This window comes from Corvus kubaryi, unplaced genomic scaffold, assembly GCF_017639235.1.
Source record: "Corvus kubaryi isolate FWS band 111438036 unplaced genomic scaffold, C.kubaryi_AGA036_p1.0 138, whole genome shotgun sequence".
Taxonomy (NCBI): Eukaryota; Metazoa; Chordata; class Aves; order Passeriformes; family Corvidae; genus Corvus; species Corvus kubaryi.
The window spans coordinates 11403674-11429720 of record NW_024580672.1 but is presented as its reverse complement, the minus strand read 5'-3'; the positions used below and the strand labels follow the sequence as shown (position 1 = coordinate 11429720).

General features: G+C 44.4%; 1 protein-coding gene across 1 annotated transcript in view; it reads right to left on the bottom strand.

Annotated features, from left to right (window-relative positions):
• CNNM2 (cyclin and CBS domain divalent metal cation transport mediator 2) overlaps positions 1-26047 on the bottom strand; it is a 117489-nt gene that overhangs the window by 89936 nt on the left and 1506 nt on the right. The window contains exon 3 of the mRNA XM_042018506.1: positions 24822-26040. Coding sequence (XP_041874440.1) covers positions 24822-26040 — 1219 coding nt within the window. The remainder of the gene's footprint in view (positions 1-24821; positions 26041-26047) is intronic.

The window sequence follows — 26047 nt, the reverse complement described above, 5'->3', positions numbered from 1 at the left end:
TGAGACCTTAAAAGTGATTGAACCGTAAGTTTATGGTGGATGCAGACAATCAAGGTTACATTATGAAGCATGGTAGAATAATACTGATTTTTAATATTTGGTTGACTTAATTTTCTAAGCAATTTGCCTGTTGGAAGAATAGAAGCATTATGCCATGAGCAGTTACTTCAGAGACAGGATTTCTTTGCTTTCCTTTTAGAATTCACCTATCCAAGGTGATATCTGCCAAAAAGGGAGGGAGGATTTAAAAAAAAAAAAAAAGGAATAAAATATTTGGACTTTCCCAATGATTTAACCAAGGCTAAAGACATATTTTTGCATTCTCTTTGGCTACCTACTTGTTGAAAGGCTTTGTTGACCTCTGTCCCCCTACATGAAATTATATGCAGCTAAAAAACCAAAGTTCTAAAGGACTATTGAAATGCAATTTCTCTATTTATTTATAAAAGGACTTTTCACTACACGCAACTCTCCTGTGCCTCTACTGAGCTTCAGAATATAATTCACTCTGTAGAAAATACAAATAATGTTAGTATGGCAGATGTTATGTGGCTGAAGGCAAAAGGAAGAGCATTTCAGACTGAGGCAGGAAAACCAAGTAAATCTTCTGAGAAGATTGTTAGCTACTGAAAAGAGATACAGTTTTTCAGGTACTGTGGAGGCTCAACTCTAAAATCAGTGGAATGGCAATAATATGACTCCAGAGAAAGAATTAAACTTTTTTTTTCTCCAAATAGTACCTTAAAAATTCTTCCTAAGAAGTAATCTTCCTGAAGGCTTCCTAGCTTAGTCACCCAGAAAACAAAGTGGTTTCCACTTTGCAAGGTCTCTATTTTTTATACTCTTGCCTGTCTTAAAAATGGGGAGACTAGACTGCTCCAGCTTAACATCTACATCTTTGCAAGCCACCACTGTCTCAATACTAATTTGGGAGGTGCAAACGTATTGCCAAATGCATTCATTGCTGATTCAGCCTGTGGCTTCCATGGTCCTTCTGGGATGCATCCACCATCCAGTCCAATGGGAGCTCATGTATTTCCCCAAAACTACAAGGGTAGGGCCCAAGCTCCAGTGCCTAAAGCCTTTGCTGCTGAAATGCCATACAAAGATAATTCCCACAAACTGCAGAGTAACCTTACAGCTGGAGCCAAGTGCCAGAGCAGGGATGTTCATCCCTATCACAGCCACACACATGCAGCAGCCCTGCTTCCAACAAACCTCAGACCAGCAGAGTAATGCTTCCCTTCATTTTAGGCAAAGTGAATTTTAAAAAAGCATGCCTTTAAAAAAAAGAAAAATCTCTTTCCCTCAGCAAAGCCTGAAGAAAACATTTGGGTTCCTACTTGCTCAAACACACAGTGTATGCAGCACCAGCAGTGGCCCCAGGAGAGCAAAGCAAGGGAATGTGCAGAAACCTTCTCAAACCCAACCATTAGGAAAGGTTTGCTGACACAGGCACATCAAGCTCTACACCCTCAGCTCAACGACAGATGTCCTGCAGCACCCTGAACATGCCACAGGCACATGTGTACCAACAGGCCCAGAGTTTTGCCAAGAGCTAAAGCAGGGGAAGGAAGACAGGAGAAGATGGTAAATTGGCAGTGGTCCCTGACACCCTCTGGGGGCTGCAACAGAAGCACCAATTTCCCTGCAATCTGGAGCACCCTTGAAAATTTAAGCCTTGAAACAACTGGCAGCGCTACCCCACTGCAGTACCCTTGGTTACCTGCAAAGGGAAACCTGAGTTGAGAGCTGCCCTGGGAGCAGTGAAGCCCTGCTGAGGTGAGCTACCACTGCAGCAGCCTGGCAGGGGGAGCTGGGGCCCAACCACCCCCAGAATTAGCTCCAGCCCACTGGATTCATCCATCCTGGAAGTCCTGATTAACACAGAGACATAATGGCAAAGAGCGGGTATAGCCCTGCTGCTGATGCAAAGAGCACTCTGCCATGCTCACCTGATTTTCACATTTTGGGACCTTCACCAGGTCTGTGCTCTGCCTAAATCCTCTGCCTGCAAGTTCTCAATACCCTAAAGTGAAGCAGCCTGCCTGGAGTTAACAAATCCTTTGACCAGCTTAGAGACAGTCTTGGCTGTTACATCTCCTCATTCCAGAATATTTCCATGACATGATGCAGTTATTTCTGTTCCTAACCATGAAAATAAATATGGGCCTGATCTCATTAAAATCTCCCAGAGCCTTTGATGTAATTTTAATATATTACCACACTTCAGTTCTTACAGTTCTCTTGGGCTGAAGTGACACAGTTTTCCAACTGCTCTACCCAAAGCAGGCTGTAACACAGGTTGGTGTGAGTCAGCTCTCCCCGCGTGCAGCAAAGCAAGGTGATCTTTTTTTAATGTTGTAATTCTCAACATAGTCTTCTCTGCTTAGTATACACTATTTCCTCTGCTGGGGAATAAGACCTGCAGGTGCTTTACCCAATAGGTGGCTGTGCAAGAGCTAAACCCCTGCTGCTGAACTGCTCTTTGCCAGCTTCTTGCAGTGCCATTTTTCTGCACACCTTCTCACACCCCTGAAACACTCAGAAGCAGCACAGTCACTCCCTTCCCATAGCAGGGAAACACAGGATGACAGCAAAGTAAGATCAGCCAAGCTATCAAGCATTTAAAGGCAACTCTTTCAGGGCTAACCCTCTCCACTCACTTTGGTTGGAGTCAAATATGATGCAGACTGAACACCACTGCTCCCAGGCATCTGTATTCAGTCACCTTTTGCATTCATTCTGCTTTGAATGCTCCAAAACACATGGTAATACTCCACAGCTGTTTCAAAAAAAAAAAAAAAAAAAAGGCAAAAAAACCCAAAACAAAACAAACTTCTGCCAAAAGAAAACCATTTAAAACACCACTGGGATTTAACTGCTCTGAAAATGCGGTTCTCACTTGCCTCTTGCAAGAGACAAGTCCTTAAAATAGGATCTTTTTCACAAGTAAAGACACCCTACAGTGCATACCTAGATCATCCCATCTCCCAACAGAATTTTAAGGTGAAAACACATCCAAGGCTAACACACAAAATATAGAGTTTGGATATCAAAGAATAATTAAGAAAAAAACCATCAAATCACTGGAAAATACTATTAGGGAAACAACAATGGGGAGGGAAGCAAAACACACAAGAAAACTGACTTGCAGGCTAGCCAGCAAGGTCATCCATTGCAGTGCCACCCAGAAAGCGTGAGGCTGGGGGCAGGGGTAAAGGCACATTTACAAAACTGGTTTGTTTGAAAGACTGAAAACATCAGAATGCATGTTTTCATCTCAAATTGCAAGGACAAAAGCGCAAAATGTTATGCATGTTCACTTTACTCGATGTCACATCTTGCCAGTCAGTTCAGTGGCTGTCACCGTAGGACATCACATCCCTTAACTCCATTCTGTGGTGTGGCAGTGGTCTGTTCTTTAGCTAAGCTGCAGCAAGGAGACTCTGCAGTAACACATTACCTCAATTTCCTTTTCCGCAAGGAAAGCAATCAATATTTTATGATGAAAATTCCTGGCTCACAGTCCTATAGCTTTGTACAGCTGATCTTTGCAGCAGTTCACATACTGATGCTGCTTCTGATCCCCAGTCTATGTGAAGGGCAGTTAAGCGTTAACCATTCCATATTTTTCAAAGAATTAAGCATTATTTACTTGTGTTTCCATCCTGTGATGGGAAGCCATAAAGCCCCCAAATTGTCCAGACAGAAAACAACTCTAGCCCTGAGGAACAGTTAACCACATCCTCTTTTTGAGGGTTCTGTGAACAAATACTCAGCAAAAAGCTGAGTTTAGGTAGAACAGTTTTATAGATGAGAGTATTATAATAAGCATTACAGGACATGAAGCAAGCAGTGGGAAGCAGTGTCCTGGGACAGACTGGAGGTTCCCAGTATGAAAGGGGGTCACAAGTACAATCCGCAACAGTCACAAGAACCACTCTTCCATATGCGAGCATTTCACATTCTGATCTGAAGACCTTCTTGCCCAATGGAAGTGGTTGAGTGTCACAGCTATAGAAAAGAGCTGATGACACATGGTGGAAGAGGAATAATTTAGCCAACAGATCTTTACATATCTGCTAAATATCCCTGAGCCTTATCTATTGACACAGTCACATCCATACTGCCTAGGACACAGCAGTGTAGCTCTGTACACGCCATACTTTAAGCACAAGGATGTTTTGATCTACAACTATTCTGAGACTAATAATTTCCTGGTGCTGTTTTAGGGCATTGCTTCAGTTCAAGTCACCTGCAGCTTCTGTACACACCACACGTACCTGGGGCTCCCAAGGGAACACGCAATTTGTATCAGTAAAATCACTTTTTTCCTGCCCAAACTCAACCCAGCTCTCTAAATGGAGAAAACTGAAGCATCATGAAAACACTGCCCATCTAACTGCATTTGTATCAGCACAGACAGATATCATCCCTGACTAATTTCCCATCCTGACATGAAACATTAACAAGTGGCTAACGTCAACCAAGCTTAAAATGTCAGCAGTTACTTGCTCAGCATTTAAATGGATCCCAAATTTTTCACAGAATATTGCTGTGCCTTCTCCATACAGGCCAGTAATGTGGTGAATTTAGTCCTGACACAAGATTTCAGAAGCTTTTTTGTTGCTCTTGCTGTTGTTTTTAAACAAAGGGTTCTCCAAACAGAGACCATGCAACGTGAAGAAAATTATCAGCCAACACAGGGTGTTCTCAAAGTCAAAACACTTTTCACTCTCACTTCTGAATCAAGTCCTTTAGCTAAATCTCCAGGCTCTTTAAAAGGGCCTTTGAATTGTGACAGAGTGTTTACCTCACATTTTTTTAAATTAAAAAAAATATGGAAAAGTAATTTGTGCAAACAGCATTAATCAAATACAGTACTGCTTGCAGTTTTCAGCCTTTTCAGTCAGCTCAAAAAGATTCAGCAGGCTTCCCCTGGTGCCATGCTCCCAAAGCTTCCTCAGCTTTTAGCTTCTTTTCCTGCCTTACCTCCCTGCTGTTTTCTGCTCAGAAAAATACTCACAAAAATAACCAATGAAACTTCTGCATGTTGCAAGCTGGGGCACGAAGTCATGGAGAGGTATCTGGTCACCATCAGGCAACTGTTTCCAGAAAAGAAACTGTATTCTATTTTTATTCCAGAACAAACCATATTGCTTCTATCATTGCCCACCATCCCAAACGTTATCAGGCACGTCGAGCAGGTCTGTGTACAAAACTTTGTGAGCAAAAAGTATTCTTCAGCAGCACCACAAAGAAAGAACTGCAAACAAGTCACATTTTGCGAGTCTGGGCTCTCTGCTCTTGGTAGGGCGAGAAGCATCCGCAGATCAATGAAACTGGGACACAAAAGTTGAAGGGAGAAGAAGTTGAGCAGAGTTAGGCTGAACCCTTGGACTGGAGGGCAAGCACTCATTAACAAGGGGAACAACTCGTTACTTCCTACCTGCCTTATTCCAAATCTCCCACGCCCAAAGAACTGATTAACTTTCACTTGGAAAGGCAGAAATCCCCGCAAGGCAGGGAATGTGCTGGGGGAGGCACAAGTGAGGGGAAAAAAAACCCCAGATGGCTTGGGCCTAGTGGCCTACATACGGCTGAGACGAAGGTAGAAGTTTTAATTTTACTTCCAGGGATTTTAACAGCAGTAAGAGCCAGGGCTTACTCAATTGGGATTCCTAAAAATAGCACTTGCCTAAGTAACCACACAGGACCACATGGGGCTCTATTTTCCTTAACTAGCTTTTGATCTAATGGAATTCTTCAGTTAAGTAAAAGAAGAAACGGGGTCTTTGTGGTGAAAGCACATGACCAGGAGTTAGGAAAACTGGCTTCTCCTCCACACTGCTACAGATTTGTTGTTTAGTCTTTCATGCAAAACAATGTAGCTCTTAAAGTACCTTTCCACCTCAGACCAAAACCTGTGACTGCATTTAAAAGCTGAAACTTCCGTGCCAGCTTTGCTCCTTCCTTCCAGCCAGCCACACAGCTAGAGCTCAGTGCGGGACACAGGCTCTACCCATGAGCCAGACAAGGACTCAAACAATTTCCCTGGTTGCACGCCACACCTCAAAGCTACACTGGCTGCAACAGGGCTGAGGGAAGAGAATTTTTGGTATGTATCTATGCACTGCATTTATCTTTCTGCACTGTGCTGTTGCACTGTCCTCTGCACTTCACTTGCCTCACGTAGGAAGTGAAAATTAACCCTCTTGTAGATGCAAGCACAGTGCATTAAGCACTGGTGGGGTGTTTGTCTAGCACCCAAAGACGCTTAAATCTCACAGCAAACCAAGGTAGCTAATGCACCCAACGCAAGGAGGCAGAGCTGCAGTTCAGCAAGGCTGGAAAGCACACGAGCAGAGCGGAAGCGACACATGCTGGTATTTCAAACAGTCAACAAGCAGCAAGTAACCTGGTAAGACCTCTGAGACCTTGACCAGGATAGACAAGCTCTGCCCTGCCAGAACTGGCTGCTTTCCTAAGTTTGCAGGACCCTACCTGCTTCCCACACCCAGGAGAGGGCTGCAAAGGGCTCACAGCTGAGACGCATCCTCCCACCCTGTAACCTGCCAGCCGAGCTGAACACTTTCCCCAAATACTCCCTTCCACCCTCCCCAGCTACCGTGTGAGCTGCTACGGCTGAGGGCTCTGGAGATGGGATTCCCCACAGGAGCAGGTCCGGGGAGAAGACACTGGACAGCAAGAGACATGCTGGAGTGGACTGTAACAACAAATTAACCCCTTCTCTGGCTGCTGGGAAAGTGAGCCAAGCCTAGCACAAGAAGAGGAGACATTTCAGCAGCCACACTGTAGAGAAAGGACATAATACACCTGACAACACATTTAAACAATGCAAAACATCCTTCTCAATGCCGGCAGCAAGTCAGCTCCTATCCTAAAGATCTAACACACTTGGGCCCACAGGCGCTTGCCAAGTTGTCAACATGGCCTTTGATATCAGAAAGCTTTGAAACCCCTGCCTTTAAGGCCAACACTTGCTTCTCCACCCATATTTGAAATGCAAGATGCCTGAAAGCTATAGAACTATTTTAACACTGAACATGCAGGAGTCTACACTGCAGAGCGGACACGTTCGCTGGGAGCTGCACTTGGAAAACTAACAAGTCCCCTACTGCTACAATAACCGTAGCTGCGTAACGGAAGACATGCCAGGGATCACAGGAAGCTCAAGCCTTCCAGCGCTTTCTGAAATCTCCATGGGGAGATCAGGCCAAGGAGCACCTTGTTTAAACCCATGCTAAATACCAGGATAGCAAGGAATGTGGGGCAGGGAGGATAAATTGCCACCGTTTTCCTTAACAAAACAAAAAAACAAACAGAAACAATCCTGCTTAAATCAAGTTTTGCACCAAACTGAGGCTTTATGAATGTTTGTTTTCGCTCGGGGGGGCAAAAGGATAGTCAGTAAAATGTTATTTCCCCAGATGTCAACAGAAAATCCATGCATCCCACCCTGCAACTCAAACATTACAGCTTCATGCTTTTTTCATCTAGATGTAATCCATTCTCTATTTTAGTTCTATTTCTTTTCCAGGGGGTATTGATGCAATTGCGATCTTCCAAAGTCAGAGGACATCTTCTTTTACCCCTCGCTTTCTGAGTTTCCCCCTCTGACTTCACAGCTGAACCCACTACAACCCTGGCCATTCTTCAAAAACAAGAGGACTCCACAGCACACGAGATGCTGAGACTGTATCATGTGCCACGATCCACCGGCTCTGACTGTGATGGAGCCCCAAGGCCCCAGCCCTCAAATCTACAGCCACTCCACACTCATGATTTCACTCATACACAGCAGAGCCATCCACCAACTGTTTGAAGTACCCTTCTTCCCAGGCATGAACAAAACAGGGCAGCACGTGTTTCAGTAGGAGTTGAGTCTTCCTACTTTGGCACAGCAATTTAGGAGCTGTAAGACAAGCACTAAGGCTGGTCTGATCCAGCCTTTTAACAAGCTTTACATTTCACACTGATGTTATCAGCAAGTAAATCAAACACACTGCAAGCAAAAGAATTTTTCATATGTTTTTCCTATATGTGTTCCTCTCAACTGAGTGTTCCGGATACATCAATTGTTTTCTGTCAGTCATCTTTCCAATTAAGATCTGCTCCTTCCTTCCTTCCTAATTTTGCCAGTATGTTACACAAAGTTTAGTTGCTGACATGTTCCAACAGGGACAAGAGGAATGATCAGTAGAGATTAAAGCATGCCATGCATCAGCCAACTTTTCGAACAACTGACAAAAGAAATGCAAAACATCTTGAAAGGAGAGGTTTACGGAGATGGCAGCTCTGTTATGATGGTTGGCCCCAAGATCATCACCATTTCTGTCAGTTGTCAAAAGTGTTTTGTGTTGCATTGAAAAGAATGGCAATTAAATCCCCAAACATGCACAAGAGGAGAGCCCACAAATGTTATCTCTAGATTTTATTAATTCAAATCCAAGCAAGACCATATAGGGTCATCTCTAATATGTACTAAATAGCACCACAGAAGCTCTGTTCCAGGTTGCACACAGGCAGAATCATCGATAAAACTAAGATGAAGATGGTCGTGCCCTTATGGATTACTTCCATTAACATGAACATCCAAGTTCTGCAGTCCTTAGGCATAGGCACTTGTCAAGGGCTCCAAATCAAGAGCTTGTCTGGCCATAAACAACTTGGTATAGAGTGTGTTATTTTAAGAGACCAGCACCTATGGCTCAACTCCAGATGAGCAGTAAATGAACCATCCACTCAATCCACAAACAGAGTAGCTAGTGGTAGGTTTTGTTTTCAAATAAAGATGCTACTGATTATACATCAGCAAGAAGTCAAGTTGCAAGGCATTAACTAGTATGCTCTCATCTCATTTTCCCACCAGCAACAGGATCTTCAGATCCAAGTTTTATTGCTCAATAGCCACAGCTTCTGCCAAAAATCACAAGGGAGCCAGGGGGAGGGGATGGCAAATATGAAATGGGACAACAGCTGTCAAGGTAATTTGATAGCAGCAATGGCTTCTTGAACCAGTGGACACTCTTGAGAATGTGAGCCAAGGCCTCCAGGCATCCACAGAAAAGCCAAGTAAGATAAAGAGCTCGGTGAGAGAGCAGATACAGATGTCTGAGACAGAGGAAAGAACAAAGAAAGCCAAGGCCATCTAACTTCTAAGAACTTCAGTTTTCCAAACAAAAAAAAAAAAAAAAAAAAATCAGAGCAAGTGTCCAAATGAACCCTCCCAGCCATGAAGACAAACCATCTTTTGTTTGAAAAATGTTTGCAAGTTTTCCCAGTACTCTTTCCAAAAACATCTCAAAACTACAACATCCAAACAGAGAAGAAGAGTGAAGAATGAGCTGACAGATTAAAAGATCAAGTCAATAACCCTCTACAGGTTCAAATCTAGCTCAACTGCCACTAACAAGTAGTCACCTGCATTATGAGATTCACATACATTAAACTTAGCAAAAGTCGATTCCTAATAGACCAATGCCCACAGTCAAAAGTTGCATCCATAGCACAGAAAACATCCAAAAGGAAGAGTTATCAGCGGAAACCCTGAAAATTTCTGTACTTTCAGTTTAGTTGCTCTGCTAAATGAACCATCCCTTCAGCAATAAGTCAGATCCTTTGGTGGAACAGTAAGAAGAAAGCTCTTTTGCTTGTGTGTACGTGGCACCTGTTTTGGTAACATTAAATGGATCGCAGAGACGTGCCAAAAACACAGGCGAGCACAAACAGCAAGGCAGGAACGTGTTAGCTGTGACAAGTGCAGCAGAGGGAGGTCAGACACTTTAATGGTTACTCTCATCAGTAGGTTTTACTCTTCTTTTTAGGATAGTTTTCATTTTCTGCATTTTATGCTTTAAACTTCTCCCATGCACTGAACAATTGCTGTTTTCTTACTTTCCCTCTCTTCCTAGGGCTTCTGGATTCTCCTCAGCCACCCTTATACACAGGCTTGTCTCAGCAATCTCACAGAGAGCTTGCAATAGCTGGGAGAAAAAAAAGCAAACAGAAATGCTCACAGCTTTGTTCAGTATTATCACCACCTGCTACAGATGTGTGACATACCAAGGAACACGTACCCACAGATGCATTTTGGCAGTGATCATGATGCAGATCAATTGTTTCTTCATGCTGAAGTTAACATTTTGACTGACACTAATGCAGTTAGTCATTTATGTTAAAAACAGCTTATTCTGATAGGGACATAAAAACCAGATAACAACTGACTACCAGAATTTAGCATCAAATTTAAAATCAAACTGTAAACCTAGTTCAACATTCGATTTCCCTAGTTAGATCTTCAAACATCGTACTTGAGCACAGCAGTCCCTGGTTTGTCTAACTGAGGCTGCAGATCTCCCCGCAAGCCTTGCAGCTCCCTCACCTGACCCGGAGGGACAAGCTACTGCTATTTTTGAAAGCACTTACTAAAAAAGCCCTTACCCAACACAGAAGCTTTTACCTTAAGTGCTGGTCCTGCAGAGCAGACATCAGACATGGAAGAGGAGGGTGGCCTCTGCAGGCCTCCTGACTCTCACAGGGGTAGATAAAGAGAATCCACAGAATGACTGCCTCGAAGCCAAACAGGTTTAACAACCCTGCACCATCTCTGAGGCAAAAGGCAATTTGCTTGGTATGTCACAGATAAAACCGTGCCTGCGTTGCGGTGAGAGTAATGAGACATCTATCCATGCCACCTCAAAAGATTAGCAACTCAAAGGTTGCAACACTCCCATCTCCTTGCTGCAAAGGCTGCCCTACCTAGTCCCACCATCACTCCCTTCAGGTCCCTGTTCCAGCACAAAGGGATTAAAAATTAAGGAAAAATAATTTTATCTAAAACTAGAAATCTACTTCTGTTACTTTCAGTAGCAACTTTTTCAATGAGACTTCTGAATTCACACTTTACTGAAGGGTACCATTCCCTCGCCTCTTCATTTAGTGAGTCAAAGGAAGAAGAATGAACTAGTCCCTGTCCCTGCCTTCCCTGCACAAGCCAAACTCCTGGGACAGGGATGAGAAAACAGATCACGCCTTCACTGTCCCAGTCACATCCATTTTCTGAATGGGACAAGCAGGAAAATTCTCAGCTCCTCCCTCCTGTTCCTATCTCCTCTGTCAAAGAAAACAATAAAGAGCCAGGTCACTATGATCACAAGCACAGCACATCTCTTCATGCCAGCAAAAATGGTGCCCTGGATTACAAGTCAACACCGAGCTTCTGCACTAACAGACACTTTAATCAGACATCAGTCATTTGCGGAAGCATAAAGAGACATAGTGATAATGGTATCATCAGGACACAGGTCCTTTCAATTCCGTGTCACAGAGGCAACTGCACCCTAGGGAACAACCACCAGGCAGTGACAGAACCCAGTCTCTGACAATACCCTCAGGAAAAGCAGGACACACTGAGTGGCATATGGAGGAGGCTGCCTGCACCACCCTGGAGCAGGGTTGGACCATCACAAGGACAAGTCTTGCACACACCCCTAATTGCTGAAAAATGTCTGGTGGGCTGCACTTTCCCCACATCACATCACTGCACATGGAATAAGGGAAGAGTCCAACTAAGCCATCCTTTTTATCCCAAATGAATAGGATTCACCAGCAGTGAGAACAGACTTGGATCTGTGCCACTGCACCCCTCTTAGCCAGCTTGCTCAAGATTCCTTGGAATGGGTGGCAGTGAGGGACAGTGCAGTGTTACCCTCTGGTATAACTGACCTGTCCATGGTGCAAGAACAACTTTCCAGTGGCACCAGGAGTAAGAGCTCGAGACTTTCTGGTTCATGAGGGAGCCAACATATTTAACCATACTTGGGTTACCACCTTGTCACCAACAAGAAAAAAGGACAGTCACCTGCATATCCCTCAACACTGGGAATTTAAGCACTAACAGGTTTGCCATTTAAAGACTTGTCTACAAGGTTTTCAGTCCAGAAAAACAGAAAAGTATTTAGTACACAATTAATCCTAAATTGGACATTAGTTTAAAACAGTCTGAAAGCAAATGCCAAGCAGCACAGGATAAAAGGATAAATGGCATCTCTGACACAGTAAAGAAAAAACAACATATCAAACACCTCTCTGCGCCAGTAAGAGGTAAGAAAGCACCCAACAATGAACTCTACAGCAGCAATTTTAGTAGCCAGAAAGCTGCACAAAAACAGAGCACTAACCATGGGACAGTCACCTTAACTGTCTCCACACACTTGCCTAGTGGATGGCCTCATCTCATCTGTTGCCTAGTCTCTTTCTGTTTTTCCTCACCTACTGCTAACATATAGTGCCAGGAGAACTACACATTGATCTGAAAAAGGAGTGAAAACACTGAAGACATTGACAGCCAAGCAACTCAGGGCAAGAGAAACAAAACCTGAGTCACTGGAGGGGCTGTCAGTCTAAAGAAAGTTGCAATCATCATGCAATGAAGCTATGACATGAACATTAAACCAAATTCCTATTATAGAACCTAAATTACAATAGACAAGCTGAAACATACTGGCTCCCACAAAACCAATTCAGTTGATATAGAGGAAAGGAGAAAAATGAGTCCTCATTCTACAGCAAAGTATTTGAAGCACAAGGAGAAGGCATCACAATCAACTACAGCTTTGGACAGTGCTAGGAAATCCAAAAGATAAAAGCCACCACTTTATCCTTGCCCAGTTCTCAACTCAGTTGAAGGAGTTATGCCCTTTATTTCCTTGGGTCATTTTTCCATTTTGAAGGAAAAGAAATGCAGGAATAGGAAAATTAAGTCTCAGTTTTACAAGGATTAAAAAGAAAAACAACCCCAAAAAAATTTGTTCCTATTTGTAAGAACTTTTGCATCTGGTCATATCTTGAGGTTTTTTCTAATGTCCCAATCATCCTCAAAGTCACAGAAAACACTGAGATGAGAATTCCTTTTGTTAGGAGAATTGTTCACAAGCACTACCACAGCAAGAGTTCTTCCTCCCAGGAACTACATGCTGGCTCTCACTGTGAGTACATGTTTAATCACAGTACACACTCATTCCTTGTCACAACTACTAACTGCAGCACTGGAGAGGATGGTTAAGATAACCTTATTTCTTAAAAGAATCTTTGGCGTTTAAAGCACTTCATTCCTTCCTAAATGTTCACTCTAAAAACTGGCAGGACACTGCTGTCCCAGCGCTTTTCAAAGGAAATAGACCCAGACACCACTCAAATCCCCAAGCCTACCAGCTTCTTCATGGTGGCTCTTTGCTCAGCATCCTCCTTTGAACCTTTCAAGCACTGCTCGAGGCACTCAACTCCTTCTACTGATCAAGAGGTGGATTCAGGTAGAAGACAGGGTACCTAGAAACAGCCTCCAATACTTTCAGGTGTGTTTCCAGGTAGAGATTAATCAGATAGTGGGAACAAAGGCAAACTACAGAGCATCATCAATACAAACTTGGTAAGAGACATTTTCTTCATTTCTCTAACCCATGCTTGGATTAAGATAGTCCACGTAGTTATTAGTTCCAGGATGGCTGCATGTCTGTCTGAAAAAAAAAAACATGCACTGATCTCTCTGCAAAACCAAATAGTTTAAATACAAAACCATCAGGAATTACAGCTAGACAACTTCCCCCTTTCTGAATATTTTCCTTGGAACTTTTTGGTTGGAGCCTGTGCATTGCATAGTGCTGAGAAGGCTATTACTCTTGGAAGCTATATTCCCAAATTCTTTCCTTTACTGGAAGATGTGAGGTTGATGATGTTGATGATTTGCAAAGAAGAAATGTACTAAAGCCTCTTACCACTGGACCATGTTCAAACAGCAGGCAAGCAACAAGTTTAAACCCAGTTTCCAGGCCAGGAATCAGAAATGAAAATGCCCTCAACACTAAAATGTATGTGTGTCTTCACTCTACCCTACATGCTTCCACAGTGTCTCTCTCATAATAAAATAAAGCTTGTTCAAAGATTACAGCAAAGACTGGAAAATTCAAAACAGCTGCTCTGGAAAGAAAAAAAAAACATTAACAGAATAGAGCCATTGACATCAGAGCTCTCCTGGTAGACCTCTTATCCCATGCACAGCAAGTGTTCCCATGCAGAGAGGAGGAGGAGAGACTGGGATTCCCGTCTGTGGTGCATCACACAGCACAGGGAAACCTTCATTCCCACCCTTAACCCCAGGGGCACTGAAGAAAGCAGGAAAAAAGAAAGCTACTCTATTTGCTTGCTCGTTGACTGCACACATTACAACTGCACTCACAGGTTCAGCTCTATGATTGGCATCAAGCAACAGATTGCTGTAGCTCTTGGAGCCTGCATCCAGTAGGTAATTAAGTTTTTTCACTCCCACAGCTGCCTTTCTCAAGCTCTAACCTCAGGGGATTCCCACACTGGGAAGCTTCACCCCACACCAAGTCTGCCTACAGGGTGAACTGTGCAACTTCTCCATTTCTAGGTCCTCCTTGGGAGCCTTCAGACAACACAACACAAGCTGCATTAAACTAGCACACTACTGGTAAAGCAGTTTCACTTTAGTGATCACAAATCCCCTCTGGGCCTCTGTCAAACGAACAGAAAGACCTAGAAAACTGTCAGTCCTGATTATGATGGAGAGGCTGGGTCCATCATATGGGATCAGAGCTTTAAGTGGGCTGTGATCCCTGTAAGGGTCACAGTAAAACACAATCACACTAGTACAGAAGGATCAGAGGCTGGCTTTCCTCTACACGATATACAAGAAAGTCTCCTATTTCTCTTGCAAGGGAGCACTAAAACCTTTAGTAGCTGACATTGAGTCTGAAGTACACTGTACAGCATTTTTATTGAGAGATATAGACAATGATTTGGATAGGGATCTTGATTTCTCTAGGAGAAATCCCATCCACATAGCATAAGCAATTCTTCAACACTAAGAGAAGGAAAAAAAAATACTCCCCGTGAGCAGTGTGAAGTTATTGAAATTCACTGTTTTGAAATTAGTGTTTTCAAACCTAACCACTCCAAAAGGCTCCAGGCAAATTAGAACATCAACAAGAAGACAGAAGTTATTCCCCATGAGGGTAGGGAACCAGCACACGACAAGACCAGACCACATCTGAAAAACAGCATAAATCCCATACCTCTACAACCATGTAGTCCACACGGTGAGCTACTCACAGTCCACTGCCCCAGCTTCCAGTGAGGAAACTCTTACTCCTCTACTCTGCTGGAGGAAAAGGAAGACCTAATGCAGTGAGTCTCCAAGGTACTTTGAGAGATTCTTCCTCACCCAATCCCCACACACTGCATGAAGACATTTAAATAAAAGCTGAACGTCAAAAAGCCAAAAAGCTTTATCTGTACACATACCTCAGTTACACAGCAGGGAAAAAAATAAACCCCACACAAATTCACAGATCAAAATATATCACACTAATTTATCCACCTTGAATCAAAAACTTAGTGACGCCCCTTGGAGTTCAAGTTAGAGCTACTGAATAACTCTAATTGACAATTCTGGCCTACTTTAACTAGTAAAAAATTGAACTGAAGCCTCTTTACTAGATGCCCTGTAATATCAACTGAATGTCCCTGTCTGCACTTGCTGTGTATGGGAATTGTAACTGTAAGTGTTGTTCTTGCTTCCAACGGAAAGATGTCCCAGGCAAGATAGGAAGAACTAAGCCTGCAGCTTGCCTAAAACCCACAGCCACACCTACTTTCAATGCCAGATTGTAAATTTTTATCAAGAACAGGCTCACACCAGCAGATCTTCTTCCTATTTGTAGGAATCTAGAAATCGCTGACAATTGCAATTCACAAGCAATAAAAGCAGGCAACTTGTCCTCCCATAACTGCTGCATGGAAAGCGGTCCTGCAGGCTGCACTTTGAACCCCCCAGTGCAAAGGGTACGTAGGACAATCTTCTGAAAGCCGGAGGTGGAGTCCTGGAAGAAAACCAGAAATGGCAAGATCCTTCTTAGAATTGTTGGCAGCAGAGTATCCAACCAAGGCAGAATCAGCATTTTTGTTGCCCTCTTTACTCATGGACAAATGGGGAAAATAAAGCCTTGTTCAACTCCACAAAGGTCAGCTGTCACAAAAGGCTCTGTCACATCACTATAAGAGATTATACCACCATAAAAAAAACTCACTGTAAAGAAAACCCCACCTTTCATTCACACTTGCTGCAGGAAAGAACCTCAAGGAAGCAGGAGCCCAGTCTCAAGGGCACAGTTCACCCTGCAGAGAGCAATGTTACCACACCGCTCTCATTTGAAGAGCGGCTCCTTTTGGGACTGCCGGCAAACGAATGGTGCAATCCCAACAGAAAGCATGACAGAAAACATAACTATATAGATCTTTAGTGCTGAATGTATGCATTCATCTCCTGGCTCCAGTGCCTTTGGCTGGAGTAAAGCGCTTGCCTGGTTAATTAGTAACTGCAGCAGAGTCCTGTTAACTTGCAAACTCTTAGGGCCTCCACAATCATCAGGTTTCAGCTCCCAGATTGACAGGCATCACACTTACTCTGTCCTTCAAAATACAATTCCTTGATGAGAAGGGCTGTTGTTTCATAAACACTGAAATCATTATACCAAACAATTCACAAGTGAAATGCTTCAATATAAAGAGACACAATTAAGTCCCAACCACACAAGCTTTCTACACTTTGAGGTTTCTGTTTAATCTAGGGCTTGGATATTTTAAGACAAGTTGGTTACAAGACAAGTTGTTTTTCTAGTATTCTTTCACTAGTCATTTTAAGCAGATATCATCACCAGTAGGTGAAGAGCAAGTCTGAGTCATGTTTTTATATTAAAAAAAAAAAAAAACCACAAACACCCATGTAAGAACCCAATTTCAACATGCCAGCCAACTCAGACAAAGAAACACCTCTGGCATTACAGGTTGTGAACTACAACAACCCAATCCTCAACGGCAAACAACTTACATGATGCCCCATAGACAGCATGGAAGTGTGGAAAATCCTGAAAATTACTCTTCACTTCAGTGAAAACTGTCTGTCTACCAAAACTCTGGAAGGCTCCCAGACAATTTTAACAGAAAACACAACAACAATGGCTCAAAGATTCCCAAGGGCCCCTACCTATGACCCTTCAGAGCGGAAAGCTACTACAGACAAAGCCACAAACAGGGAACAGAACACTTCTGAGTAAAGGAGGACAAAAAATGGAGTGAGTTAGTGGAGGCAATTTTTAAAGAATCAAAGCTGCATTACTACTGAGACGAAGAACGCAAAGATAAGCTGACCTGGCCGCTGTGTTAAGAACATTTGGTACATGCAACTCCAGTGGCAAGCCAAAAGAACATTCAGTTCCTCTCCAAGCATGATGGCTCTCACTGTCATCTCTCCTTCTGCTATTGCAACTTCGTGTTTCAAGCTGGAGTGTCAAATAGGGACCTGGTTCTTCTATGCCCACTTTGCGAAAGACACTGTATGGCTTGATGTCCTGGAGTCATAACATTAGAGGGGGTTTTGGTGGGTTTCTTGTTGGTGTTTGGTTTTGGGTTTGGAGGTTTCTTTAAGAAGCTATGGGAAAACTTCAGTTCCTCTGACTCAACTCATAACAATATGTTTTGCAGAATCAGAACTTTACTAGCCCATGTTGTACAAAAAGCTATTTAGAACACTATAGGAACACCTCACCTGTTCCAAGCCATCCCTTTCTCTTCCCTACGTCTACCTCTCTGTAAGACCACCTACACTGAGGTGATGAGGTCATCTCTTTCCCTTATAGTTCTTTAACCAGTCTTTCTTTTCATGCCCTTCTCACAGATGCTTTGTATACCATCACACTTAGCCCTAGTTTATTCCCAGCATAGCTTCTTCTACCAAATATTGGGCCATGCAGATTTCTTGGCCAATGGAAAAGATGCATTCCTCCAGAAGAAAGTTAATGACAGATTTATGCGTCTCATTTTCTATGATTATAAATTGGTGAAAAGTGAAACAAAACCCCATTGCTTGATAGTCCTGAAATGACTCAGTGACCTTGGCAGGAGCCAGGCTGGATCAACCACCTGGTATGGACTGTTAGCCATGTGCTGTGGGCAGTAGCTCATTAGCACCAAGTATTTACACTCCTATTTGTAGCTGGTAGGCTGTAATTCAGGACCTTGTCAAATTAATGAGAGTGCCAGGTCGCACTCACTGGGGTATGGTTCAGAGTATCCTGTGTTGAGGGCTAGTTTTATAAGCTCCATCAGTGAAATTGGAAGGGACTCAATAGTTGAAGTGCAATTGGCCTACCTAGACTGGCAATTGCACCACAGCTCTGTAGAGGCACATAAGCAAATGCAAAAGTGAGCTCTTGCTAAATATTAATGAAAAAAGCACAGCTGGGTGGTGGATAGACTCACTCAACACTGCTCAGCCACTGCTTTCACTCTCTGCCTACTTGATCCTGACTAAGTTGCTGTAAGACTGACTTAGGACTCCTAATATTGAGAGGACATTAAATGTTTAAAAGAGGTGAAGTAGTGAAACTACTTTGAATCCTCCAGGTCTTAATTCCTGCGCAGTGGGATGTGTGCCCTCCAAGTGAGCAAGACAAAATCTGACACCAGACAACACCAGGAAGATGAGTAGATCTTGTCACAGTTACTAGTGGCACTGACGCTCCAAGTTAAGCAGCCTAATAACCCCCACAATACTTCCTCTCACTATAATGATTCCTTCAATAACACAGGAAGGGGACTCGGGCTCATAACACATATGAAGTGTGAGGTGGCTCATGTCCTCATTTCCTAAATTACCAGCGAGAGTGACACCATAGCCTGACAAAACAAAACCTACCTTTGGATGGCTTCATACATAACTGACAATCAGAAATGTACTTCTAGACCCACCTTTCTCTGCCACTAGCACTACACAGCTACAGACAGGAGACACCAACTACTGGTGTTTGTTTCTGTGCGAGAGCTGACAAAGGTTCAGTGTTGATCAGACATACTCACAGAGAGAAATAAGCATCTAGGGCTATTTAATAAAGACAGTATCTTTAGTCCCAGAACTTCCTGAATCACAGCCTGATGAGATCAGTAAGCTTCCGTAGGGAACAAAATAAATTGGCTCTTTTCTAATACTTTCTCTAAGCAGCCCCAGCCATTGTCAGAAGTGACCTGCTGCAGAGGATTCGCTGTTATTGTTCTTATGCCCTCAGAGTCAACTGAAGTTCACTGAGAAAATGTTCTGCTCCTCAGAACCTCATGTCGGCCAAGAAAAAAAAAGAAACTCAAAAAAATTCTCAGACCTGGAAGGACACTGCAATGGTTAAACTACCTGATCAGTTTCACACACTAATGAGTTTGCTCAGAAGTTGACATTCTACTCCTTTCGTCTATCCTGCTCCAAAACTGGCTGTGAAATGCTGCTGGCTGCACAGACTGACCTGAAGTTTACATCTGTGCCTATTACAGATAACGTTTACAGACACAGAGAAAGCAGATAGGAGCATGGTTCACTTGTGGTGGAATTCACTCCCATCAGCTTCAGCACAGGAAAGCATTTGCTAACTGAGCAAACAGCTGAGGGGAGGAAAAAGCAACTTCTTGTGTTTGTCGAACGACAAGAGTTGCGAACAGTCGGTTAAAAAGCAATCAAAGAATTATATCCAACATGGGCATCAAACTCAAACCTCTACTGCTTAAGCCATTCAATTCACTTATTCCTCTCCCTGCCAGCCACCTGAAAGATGTTTCTTCCTACTCTCAGCACCAGAAGGAGTCCTCAGCTGGGCTCCTCACCAAGGCTGCTCTCCTAGTAGCCTCTCTTCTCCTGGTCCCTATAAAACGTTCCCAGTCGGGAGCCCAGGAAGAACTGGAGCTGTTCCCTGATGCATTCCCCTTGGCGCCTCTCCCTCAGCATACCAGCAGGGGGGCTGCCTGCAGTAACCCACATCCGCTGCTCTCCAGTGGAATGAGCATGCATCCCCCAGGAGCTCTGCAAGGCCAGCAAAGCTCTTGGCAGTGCAGTACCTGCGGGTGCTGCGCTGTCAGACAGCCAAGGAACAGTTTGTCACGAGGCAACCCCCACCCCCACATGCAATTTTTGTTCAGGGAATAAATCTGCAGGCATAGCATGCTAAGACTTCTGCTTCTTGGTGGCAAATTCCTTCCCACCTACCACTCCCCTACTCTCTTCACAAAGTCTCCACACTGGACCTCCTCAACACCCTCTCTGTAACATGAATTTCCCCAAAAGGATCGGAGGAGGTGCCTTTTATTAGCTAAGCAGCCTTGAAAACGATATTGTTTTCCAAGAAGTTTTACGTGCCTTTCATAATCCCAGAAAGGATTTATGTAGTTTCTTCCACTTTCTCGTAATGCTGCAGTCACAGGGTTACACAGAAAATGCACCCAGGAGACAGTCAACCTGCTAGATAAACTAGAAAGTGAGCATTCAGACCTACTAAATCAAAGTTACTCAAGGGTAGACTGGACTCAGATTCAGCAGGTCATAAAACTTGAAAGGAACCAGTAAAGAAGCCACCTACAAACCTGGATTAGAGCTGCACCAGAAAGGTAAGTGACCTAGTAAAAAAAAAAAAGCTCCTCAGGCCAAGTGACCTAATAACAGAAAAAAAACCCTCAGACTAACAACAGTGATGCACAACTTTGGATCCGTGGGCTAGGAATTACTTGCTATCGTACCTGTTTCCAAAAAGAGGATCTCTATGCTCAAAAGAGAAGTAGGTCTAAGTATTCTTCTCTGCACTCAAAAGTCAGAAGTTTATGTTTCAGGCTGCTGGGGCTTGGTTTTCTTTTGAGGGGGAAGAGGAATGAGAAAAAAAATGGACATTTTTCCCCAACATCCACTCTAAATACAGCCACCAAACATACATGCTACTAAAACCAGACAATACAAGAACAACAGAGCCTGAAGAAAGTATCGATCAAGCTAAATACATTGTTTTTAGGAAGGACAGATCTTTTAAGGTCCAGTTGGCAATGATTTTAATAAGGAATCCAGGAGTTTTCTCAAGGCTGCCATGTGATTCAGAAAACAAGAGCTCAGAACTGCTGCACAGTTATTGTGGCTTCTTTGCAACAGGTTAGTAAGCTCGGATCTGTAGTATAAAATAATAGTGGAAACAGATATAAATAAGATCAAAACATATGACTCAAAGTTCCCAGATAAGGAGAACTCCAACTGAGAAACTGCTGCCCTCCAAAGCCATCCAGGCCACCAGGAACACAGCTGTACAATGGCTTGCAGAAAGTGGACCAATCTGGAAATATTAGTATTACAATGTGAGGCTTTTCAAGCTGAATTTTTGTAGCTCCAGCAGACAGGGAGCTAGAAATAGAAAGCTTTGGATTTAGGATCACACATGCAGAGATCTGCCTGCGAAAAACACCAAGAGCAAGTGCCAGAGAACATTTAAGCAGAGACCTAGGAAGACTGTCAAAAAGGAACAGAAAACAACAACCACAACAACAACAAAAAGCAGGTCCACACACATGTTGACAAGAAAAAGGAGATCTGTGGAGACAGTTCACCAGCTTCTTTCTAAAAATGACTCTGTAGCTCTTTTACTCTCTGCTGTAGATTAGGAGCCACGACAAATCAATCCTGGAACAGGTAACGCCTTGCTCCCCTTTACAGCAACAGCCAACATCAGATTAGCTCAGAGTGAAATCATTTCAAACTAGATACCTCTTTGCTCTAAGTAAAGTCAGGCAGGTCCTTTCCTCAGCCAGTAGAAAAGGTACCTTAGACTCCATTGCATTAAATTTGAATGATTGAATTCAAGTTAAGCACTCAGCCTGCTCAACCTGTAGGCAAGTGGATTTGACAGCTCTGGTAAAGGTTTATGGTCTGTTTTTAGAAGAGAAAAATTGCACCTATTTCAAAAGCTATTTATTTATTTGCAAGTAAACCATGCTTTTTAGAGGAGAAGCTTGTTTGTGGACTGCTTCAGGAATCATGTTTATTCACACTTTAGGAGATTTGAGCGGCAAGGGAGTGGGAACATGCTGAAGTTCTTTTAAAATTAAGTTTCTTGCCTGGCAGCGTGGAAGTGAAACAGATACTTATTTTACAATTGTGGTCAAAGAATGTTAACAATAGGCCCACCACCAAATCCTCCTGCTGTTGAGCCTAAGCACTAGAAACAACTACAGAACTACCCATTTCATCTTCTGCAACAGCATAAGGATGCATATCCTGCCATGCTTGGCTTTTAATCTCCTCCCTGTAAGCTTCCACTCCATACTTAGGTTAAGAATGTTTTGCTTCTGCCCAAAATGTGAGTTTCAAAACCCCACCCACCCAGCTAATTATCAAAAAAGAAACCATCCTCTCTCCTCAAATCAGTTAAAGGTATTACCTGACAGCACTATCACACGAGCTGCCTGTTGCACCCAACAGTGGTAGCAGGGGCCTGGCTATCAAAAAAAGACACACTTGTGAGTTTTGAAGCAAGCTGGCTGTGGCAGAAGATCACTGATGGGAAGGGAATGACTAAAAACTGTAAGCTTATTTATTTCCAACACTCTACTGGAGAGTAACACGCAATTTGATTCTCGCCCTTAATTTGTACATTCTCATGGGAATTTGGCAAGGTTGTTCTAAAGAAGAAAGTTGGAAGAGCCCTTGCAAAAGACACTGTGCTATGCCAGATCAAGCCAGCTATCAGTTATTTACATTCATTTCAAAGGACACAATGGAAGCCACTTATTTCCACTATATCTGCACTTTTTAAAGAGAAACCAGTTAAGACAGAGCTGATCCTAACACACGGCTTGCCCATACAGACCAACCAGCACAGCAACATTTACGTATGCTCAAATGAGCCTGAATTAATTCCCAACTACAGAGACTATTCCAGGACTCAGCTATCTCAGGAGGGAACACACACGTTAGGAAGTGATCCTGAACTTGTGCTACTGGGATGTTTCCTAGCGCAGGCAAGAGAAGCCCTCTGGCTACCAGGGAAAAGTGATCTCCAGTCTGCACCCTCCAAGCCATCCAGGAGAATTTTTAAGGAGCCTATTTGAAGCACCAGTTTCAGGAACTGTAAGGAGGCATTTGGCTTAGCCATACTCGCAGGATTAAAGCGCACACCTAATTCTCCCAGCTGTTAAATAAAAGGACTGCTATGCTAACACACAGGAGTGTTAGCATACTTTCAGACAAGGGAAATAAACATCCATTTCTTCAGACACATTGCTGCATACAGAACTAGAAAACACCCACAAGTCTCACTACAGGCTAAGAACCCTATTGTGCTATCTGGAGTCTGAACAACAGGGACTGAGGGGAAGAAGAACCACCCTCTACTTGCACATGCAGCAAAATCCACCTTAACCAGCCAACAGTTAAGTGACATCCCTGAGTTTCCCACATCCAAGCTGCAGATCCTGCAGCATAGAAACCACAGTCAAGGGAGGCTCTCCCTCATCTCTCCTTCAACACCTCCAAAACCAAATAAGACTTCCCCATCTCTACACACAGACTGAAAGAGATAAAGATAACCACTGCTGCACCGGTCAGTAAAAAGCAGGAGTATGCTCACCTTCTATCCACAAAGATGAAATAAAGATGAGGTAAGCCTCCAAATCCCCAATATTGAATTAAGCAGGATGAAGAAGATCAAATGCCATGACACCAGAGCTTAGCATGTGGACAAAACGGCACCTGAAGCTTAAGTTGCAATTTAAACTTATCTGGAAAGAACATTCACCAATCCACAAAGTTTTTTTCAAGGTTACTTTTGCAGTTAATAAAAGGTGAACTCAAATATTCCCCACTAGATTTCCCCTCTCAAGCAAATCACCTCCCAGGAACCATGCTGTTCTGTGGTACTTTGAGCAGATCTCCCTGGGTATGAACAGTCTGGTGGCACTCCCAATGGCCTTTCTTTTTCCAGCACAGGAGTCCACACATCCAAACTGTCTGAAATTTCACTTAACAGCTACTTTGAAAGCTCCCTCCTGCACAGGCCATAGAACATTATTATTTGGCTTGCAGACAAGAACAGATATTAAAAGAAAAACAAAAAGAGGTTTTCCCTTTCTCATAACCAAGAGCTTCTAACAAGAATTAAGATGCATTTGTCAAGTCAACACCACCTACAATTAAGACAAAGGTGGAAAGCCTCAGTCCCGTTCTGATGCAACTAATACCCAAGCCACACCAAAGAGGTAGAAAGGGTCACGTCTCTGCTGAGGCTGTGGTCCTGAGGCACAGGGAAGCCTGGGAAAAAAGAGCTGTAACTCTGAAGTGCAGCACCAACAGGTGCTTTGGAACGTATTTTAAGACACTGAAATGATTTATGAGTTACAAGATCAAAGTGTCAATCAAAGTAACTAGAACACGAGCAGGGAGCTGAGGTCGGCTGGCTGAGCCTATGAATGGAGCTAAAACGCCTTGTGTATCTCAGCACGTGTGTGCACTGAGCCTGAAAGGCACCCGAGCAGCCCACCCACTCCTCCCCGTCAGACCAACTGAAAAAGCACAGAGAAGACACAGCCAAGGAATGGGCGCAGATTCCCGTCAGTGGTTCTCACTATAACGGACAGATGACTGGAAAAAGCAAGAAAGAAAACAACCTTGCTTGGCACTACGCCCACACACACATCCCAGTGCAGTGGGGGAAAAAAGGCTGGGGGCACATCCCAGACGTGGATCAGCTTTCTGGCCCAGGGAACGAGCAGACCTGGCAGATGCCTAAATACTGGTCACTCACTGTCCAGAATGCACCTTCCCACACCCCTCCGCGAGCAGGAACCCCAGAGGCCCCCCTGCAGAGCTCCCCTGCTGCAAGTAGGTAGATGCTGACCCCACCGCACACCCGCCACAGGCACGAGCCCACCTTTCTTGAACTCCTCCAGCATGGCATCGAGCTTGGTGTCATTGAAGACAAAATGCAGCGGGTGGTTGTAGAAGCGGGTGATGGTCTTGAGTGGCGTGCAGTCATCGGGGTCCACAAAAGCCAGGTCCTTAACAAACAGCAAGTCCACAATGTTGGAGCGGTCACCCTCAAAAACAGGGATGCGGGTGTAACCGCTCTCCATGATCTCGGACATAGTGTTGAAGTCGAGCACAGCCTCGGCGGCGATCATAAAGCAGTCTCGGAGGGGAGTCATCACATCCTCCACAGTCTTGGTGCGCAGTTCCAGGGCTCCTTGGATAATGTTGAGCTCCTCCTTGACTAGATCGTTATAAGGGTCGGTGACCCGCAGCATCTCCAACAACTTCTCACGGTTATAGACCGTGCCGATCTCCTGGCCCAGGACACAGTCCAGCAATTTGCTGACAGGGTAGGAGGCCGGGAAGGTCATCATCATGAAAAACTTGGTGAGGAAGATGGTGTTGGCGCCCACGGCCAGGCCGTGCCGAGAGCAAATAGCCTGCGGCACGATCTCGCCGAAGATGACGATACCGATGGTGGAGACCACCACGGCCACCAGCCCAGAGCCGGCAATGTCGTCCAGGAGGATGGTAAGCGTGGTGTTGACCAGGACATTGCCCAGCAGGAGGGAGCACAGCAGGTAGTTGCCCTGACGCCGCACAGGCTCGATGCGCTTGGCGTAGTTCTTCTCTTTGTCCGTGCCACAGTTCTGCACGATGCGCAGCTCCATGGGGTCCAGGGCCATCAGGCCCAGGTTGAGGCCACTGAACATGCCCGAGAGGCACAAGAGGAGTGAGATGAAGATGACCTGCAGCCAGAAGGGCAGCAGGAACTTCTTCTCCTCGCCCACAATCATCTTGGTGTCCTCGCCGTCATGGTAGATCCAAGTGGTCTCACCCCAGGGCGGGGGTCCCGCCGGCCCCTCGCCGCCTGCCAGCCCTCCGGGAGCCCCGGGCCCCAGGGCAGCGGCGGCAGGGGCCGAGACGGAGGTGCACAGGTAGTAGGACTTGCTCTTCTCCGTTTTGCGCAGGGGCTTAATCTCGATCTCGATGATGCCCGAGGTGCGGCGGTTGAGCACGATGTGCGGCAGGATGATGATGTCCGAGGTGCGGATGCCGCAGCGCTGCGGGGCCCCGCCGCTGCCCGCCGATCCGCCGCCGCCCCCGCCACCGCCGCGACCCGCCGGC